The sequence below is a fragment of the Elaeis guineensis genome, chromosome 10 (genome assembly GCF_000442705.2).
Source record: "Elaeis guineensis isolate ETL-2024a chromosome 10, EG11, whole genome shotgun sequence".
NCBI classification, from domain to species: Eukaryota; Viridiplantae; Streptophyta; class Magnoliopsida; order Arecales; family Arecaceae; genus Elaeis; species Elaeis guineensis.
In genome coordinates, this window is record NC_026002.2 from 18,729,176 (window position 1) to 18,736,203 (window position 7,028).

Genomic DNA, 7,028 nt, shown 5'->3' on the forward strand with positions numbered 1-7,028 from the left:
CGGGAAAAATATTATTTAGATTTTTTGATTAAATATTTAAAATATTTTTAACAAATAATCAATATGGGACTAAATATACATCCACACGAATTCTCACGTACTTTTTCTGTTTAAGCCTTAATATATTCGCCAGGCTAAAGATCCAAATTTATGTATCCATTCATAAATATCATGATTGGCCCATGGTCAGTTTTAATAAATCCGTACCGCAATATTTTTTAATCCACATAGACTATGGGCTAGATCGGTTCTAATACTATTTATAATAACCCAAAATCTCATATAAAAAGTCTATAGAAAGATGTTATTTTAAATTTTTTAGTTCTGTATAAATATTCAAAATTTTTCAAGCAAATAACTAATATGGGACTAAATACACACCGTACAAATCCTCATATCAGATATTTGAATCTGATCTAAATATTAAATAAATTAAATGAATCAATATATTCTGAACATATTTAGCTTAAATTTAAATCTACTTATGACGAATCGATATAGGTTGGGTTAAAAGACTAGGTCATATTTTCTCATCCCTAGAAAGAGCAGCAAACGTATGCGTCAAGGCTGTGAAAGGTTGGAAAATAATTCATGATGACATTAGAATGGGTGGCATCATACTTCTAGTGCATGTGATGATGATGAAACAACATGACTTGATGGAAGGTCATGGTGATCACGACCAAGGTGGAATGTAACAAACGGAATGACGTGGAAGCTGACCATGAAATAGGTCATGTCCTTTTACTTAACATCACACCCATTCATCACCCTTTAACATGTGTTCTTGATGGATAACTATTAGAATGATGAATAACAATATCAATTTCAATCCCAGCACCACATATAGCATTTTTTGGTAGAACATCACAGCCTTTAACATCAGCTCTCCAATGTGCGTCGAATGCCTATTAATCAGGTTCCATTGTGGCTTATGAATTCCAACCATCCATCCTCATATGCTGTCATCTAAACCATTTGATTAATAAGATTTATAGAACAGAACACGAGAGCAATTTTTCTTAGATAATTAGTAACCGTTATAATTGAATCACAACAAAAGCAACGCCTGGTCAACCCCAGACAGATCAGAACAGTTTATTGTGACTAGAATTTTTACCATAAACATAGGATATGCCAGAAAAAAACCTCGAACTCACAATTTTTTCATTTTTTTGGGGGAAATTGAACTTGCTATTACTCAATAATTGTTTAAAAAGAGATCAAGATCAGTTAAATTCAATGCATCAATTGATGCCATATAAATAGAATAGTCCGAATTTGGGGGGTTTGAGTTCGTCGGTCATACTCCTGGTAGCAAAATACAGTGGTTTAAAATGACAAACCATATTATATTACGAAATTTGTATCAGTATATATAATCTTTTTTACGTACAAAAGATGGAATTACACATTATTCCCCAAGGGTGGGCTCACATCAATAATATTCATTAGTAACTTTACAGCTAGGAAATTTCTCATTTAGATCAAGATGAATGAGAAATCATATCATAAACTTATTTGATAGGCAACGGTCCACAAACTAGACTAGCCTTATAAAAAAGCGCTAATAAACAGTTCAAAAAAGTCCAGAAATTATTTACCAACAAAAAGAAAAAAAATCAATGTCTTGGTGAATCATGATAAACTCATATAAAACTATATCATTTAAGTTAAACCCTGATGAGAACGACATATCTAAATAAAGAGTAAAATTTTCCGAGAATCAAATGGTTAAGAATCACACATCTTTGGAGAAGTATGTCTCAAAACTTTCCTCAAACTCATCTAAACATAAAATTGATGAAATGCTCAGTTCTCGATGAATTCTTTCATGTTCTTCAACCATACTAAGTACTCCTTCTCATCCTTGTTCATCATGTACGAATGCAAGAAACCAAAGAGGGAGCCCTTGATACCTCTCTCTTCAAGATACTTGTGCAAGGCCTTCTGCAAGTTCTCATCCAAATCCCTGCAACCAAAAAAGATTAGACATCAGAACAGAGAGTTTCCATTTGCCTTACCTCAGTAAACCTTTCCTTTTTCTTTTTTTTTTTATTCCAGAGTACACTTTTCCTTTACTACATTAGATGACGACTTTTGATACAAATATTTATGAATATTCAAGGAACAATAAATATCCTGATTTCGCTTGTCCAAAAGTTTCTGCCCCTACCGTTTCATAACCCAAAATGAATACAATATACTTCTAAAAATGCCTGGCAAAGATTGCCTATAATTCATAATTTGCTGTCCATAACAAACAAAATGCCCTTAAATTTTTTGAAATTCCTCATTCTAACCATTTGTCCTCGCTGGTTGTTTATTTGCAATATTTCTCCAATATTCTTCCAATTGTTGCCTAACTAGGGTAACCAGCTGGATGGTCCAGCGGTAAGATAACCGTAGTTCAGGGCCCTTCCTGCTCTTATCAGCCTGTAAAAGCAATTCTTATTATCCCGCAGATCTGCTCAATTTCCAAAACCACCCCTCATGTTCCACAACATGAATGATCCCTTGAAATCAAGTTTCAAGATAGAATTTCTGAATCAAATTTCAGGACCAAACAGCATCTACCCAAAACCTTGTCTACTAACTGTTGATTAACAGCATGCAAATTCACATTGAATTCCTATTAATACACCCCAATAACTAAATAGTTCGAATGAGAATGGATAGAGGAACTTACGAAAACTGAGGCCCTTGATAAGCACCCTGATCATCAGGAGCATCACGTTTCTTCATGACCATGCTTTCGATTTCAAGCTCATCATCATTAAGGTTGCAGCAAAATTCCAAAAATGGACCCTCCCCTTTTTCAATAGATACAACCAGAGAGATGGTTGGCTGGAAAGAGCTCTCATTGTTGTCATCCTCACTCCCATCTTCATCATTCTCATTAAAATCTCCCTCTGCATCTAAATTCATGAAAACAGTGACTTGGATGTTCTCACCTGCAAATGCTCTTTTAAGGACGACTGTCTGGTCCCCAGGATTATCAATGATCTCAAAGGGAAACCCATCTGGCAAATCAATTTCCTGCAAAGAGAAACTTAATGAATTACTTCGACATTTTTAATTTTACTCTCAATGTAATATGATGGACAATTGTAGGACCCAGCAACTAGTCAATTTGTCCCGGTCCTCTACCATACATCCTCAGATAAGTTGAAAAGCTAAGCCGAGCATGGTTATCATCAATTAGGTTCCAATATACAGAATCAATAGAAGCACAAATTACGTAAGAACTATTAAACATTTAGGAATGTTAACATTAGTCGCCACCATACTATAATGCACCCACACGATATAGTTTGACTTCATAAGTGGATGCAGAAAATTTGCTCCATTTTCAAACAATGTACGATCCTAGTGCATGCACGCATTCAATATAGTGTAAAAACTCTAGCAAATTACATCATAAGCTTACCTCAACATGGTGACCATGCATGTATAAATGTGCATAAACTGATAAAAGGCTTTATTAACAAATTGCCCACAAAAAGCTTTATTAACCTGAACAAATTAATTGCACAAAAAATTGCACAAAAGTTACAATATGTTTTTTCATCAACTAAGACAGTATATGGATGATTCATCTATGCATTTTATAGTTTCCAATATGTAATTCGTAATTACTTATTTAGACTCAAACAAAAGATAACCATGACCAGTTATCCTATGACTCTCACATAACAAAATAAAATATAAATGAAGACTGCAACAACAGAGAGCAATGATGAAATCAAGTTGAACACCAAAAAGATGAGTTGGGGAAACTGAGGCCAAAAAACAAATTAGTGAAAGATCCAACGCAGCTCTAGGATTCTAGAAATAAAAGGCACAGTGGTAAGCAAGAAGGGTCATGGAATGCCCCTAATAAGCAAGGAGCCAGATTTGTAAGGAAGAGGGATAAGGAAAGTTAGGATAGACAAACTACAATCACCTATGTAGCTCAAAAAATATTTAATTAAACCATTAAAAAAAATAAGAGTATACTGAAAAGAAAAAAAACCTCCAAAATCAAGAATAAATCCAAACAAAAGAATAACCCAACTTGAAGTTGTTAGCGGTTACTGAGTGACAATTTGAAGTTGACTGTTTGTATTCAACCGATACATATCAATTAGTTTCTGTTATCAGCAAGCACAGAGCAAAAAAAAAAAAAAAGAACTTTCATTTCTTCAAATGAAGAACCCTGTCCCAGTGTTATGATGAACGAACAAAAGGTGTGGAAATTAATGCCTCCTGTATTGGAAGAACTGGACCTTGTGTTACCCACAGGTATGCAAATATTGCTCACCATTATCCACTAGTTCAAAATTAAATAATGAAGACCAATCACATGGAAATGATATCTTGGTTTTGGATTTTTGGATCCTATGCCTCTTAATACTTATTCAATGCCTAACTTTTTGGCTACTCTCCATCCATTGAAGTGACCATATGATGCCATGAGAAACTTTAAATAGTCTCATCTTCTCTCAACAGACTCTTTAATTGTCATAAGCATCAGTGTCAACATACATATAATCAAGGAAATATTCACTTCTTTGCATGAAAAATACAGAAGTTCCTTATTCTATACTAACCAATGTAGAATGCCGAGCATCAGTATGAAGCCATGTCAGAATAAAGTTTGCAATTTTCACACTATATAGAACCATCCAGCTATTATCATCCTGTATTGTGATTCTGATGTGCAAGTACTTACACTAGCTGCTCCACGGCAATCTACCAAGGTTGCTACTTTGACCATGTAGACAAGGCATGCCGGTTAAATTAGTGAATCAAGTGCCAAAAGATTGACAGCCTGAGCAACATTTCGGCAAGCCCTTGCTTTTCTGCCACACATATGGCCATAACAGTGGACACAACAATTCAAGCGTCATAAGTCTCATTTTCCTACATATTGTCATTCCACTTGACCAACACAAGACAAGACAAGGGCAGAGAATTCCATTGTATACCCCAATGTCATAAGCCGCAATGCTACAAATAGTAAATTTTGTAATGGAACAAAGGACACAAAAAAAGAACACCATTAAACCTTCCCTGTGTTGATGAGAAAGGAAACAAGAGCTAGAAACAACAGGTTTTATGCCCCATGACAATAAAATTTGAACTTGACACTCATTTAACAGCAAACATAAGAATTTGATACGAAAATGATAACAGCTTCGCCCAAATCAACAAGTCAGGAGAAAAGGAAAATATATCCACAAATCCTTAAGAAAAAGAAAAAGAAAAAACTGATACGACTCATGGTTTTTATCTATCAAAAGCATATAGAAAGAAACAGAACTTCTTCGATCAATCGATTAGGGCGATAAGGTAATGGAGGCATTACCTGTTCGCGAGGATCCGATTGCACGACGCAATCGATCTCGGAATCGAGAACTCGTTTGAGATTCGCATCCGACGGCACCTTGGAGGAGGCGAACCGAAGGGAGAAGAGGGAAGGGAATTCCCTGAGGCTTTGGGGAACCGCTCTCCTGATCCGAGGGAAGAGGAGGGACAGGAGGGGAGAGAGGAGTAGAAGCGCGGCTGGCGATGGCGGCAGAAGAGAGAAGAGGTGCGAGAGAGGCGGAGGGTGCGGCGAAAGAAAGAGGAAGCGATGGAGGAGGACATCTCTCTTCTTCTCTGTGGGGGGGGGGGGGGGGGGTGCCGGGGATTGGGGCGTCGAAGGCGACGAGCTTCCGCTCTTCGAAGTAGGGTTTAACGATACGAATCGTGGGCCGATCTCTCTGCGGAGGTTTTAGGGCGCTTAAAAGTGACTTCCTTGCGGCGCCGGATCAGGGTGGGGGGGGGGGTGGGGGCGAAAAAATTTTTTTTTTTCTTTCCAATCCTGTGCGTGGACGGTATATCCTCACAAAATATTATTTTTATATAAATATTTTTGATATAATATTTAGTTGATCTTTTAATTAAAATTATTTTTATAAAATTAAAAATTAATTAAAATTATAAAATTATTTTTTCATCTTAAAATGAATAATAAATTAAACTTATTCGATCCATTAAAATTTCACTTTTTCAATGCGACCATTTTTTTCACTCAAGATTGTCTTGATCCTTCTATATCATTTGAGAAATTTCTCTTCCATCCCCTCCATCCGAAATCAAAACCATTCCCTCATCTATTTCTCCATAATGGTACCTTTTCTGCCTCTTCCATTTGTTGAGTTTCACCCAAATCCAAGTGCTAATATTACTACTAGGTTCTCCCTTACTATATTCTTTTTACGTGAAGATGGTCAAGTCCTGCTCTTAGCTCTATAAATTATTCAAAAGAAAATGTTATTAGAGATTTAACATGTTTATTTTTAAGTATGAGATATTTGCAATGTTTGTTTTTTTGAACTAGAAAACTTCTCGTGTGCAGGTCGCTGCGGTACAATGGATTTCCATACGCCAGGTCTTTTCTCATTCTGGAAAGCCAAAGCTCCAAAGAAAAATGATTTAAAGAACCCGCGTCAAGGGTAGTCTTCTACCACCACACGAGTATGGAGATTGTTAGCATCTCAAGGGTTCTAAAATCCTGGCTTTGCTTGGGAAGAATTGATGCTGTTAAAGCAATAACAAGGAATTTTGATCATTGCAATTTATCTACCCTCGCAAATACAACAGGATCCGCGCTCAAAACCCTAAGCTAAACGCACGATGGGCTGCTTTGATCTGCACAAGCGCCAAGAATTGTGTCGCTGCAGCCCAGGTGGAACACGTGAGAGCATGCCAGTGTAACAGGCTAGATCCATTCTTTCCGCATCTCATCGAGGCACACCGACTCCGAGCAGGTCCCCAGTGACTCTTTCTGGCCTCCCTCCATCCCGTGGTGAACCTCCCTATAGTAATTGACCGCCGTGTCCAAATCCACCCTCATGGTGCAAACGGCATCGACACGTATCTTCATAGCCATATGCCCCTGAAGCTGTGCACTCTTCAACGTCTCATGAGCTAAGCGTGATATTTGTGGTCCCAAGCTTCTAAGAATCATACCATGCAGCGGGACTCTGTGCGATGGATAT

General features: G+C 37.0%; 1 protein-coding gene across 1 annotated transcript; it reads right to left on the bottom strand.

Moving 5' to 3' along the window:
- Positions 1-1,638: 1,638 nt before the first annotated feature.
- LOC105052864 (uncharacterized protein At2g39795, mitochondrial) lies at positions 1,639-5,749 on the bottom strand. The gene is given in 4 exon segments (XM_010933833.4): positions 1,639-1,972; positions 2,690-3,039; positions 5,351-5,500; positions 5,503-5,749. Coding segments are annotated over 4 exon segments (789 nt in total). The 5' UTR covers positions 5,632-5,749; the 3' UTR covers positions 1,639-1,812.
- Between the last annotated feature and the right edge of the window lie 1,279 nt (positions 5,750-7,028).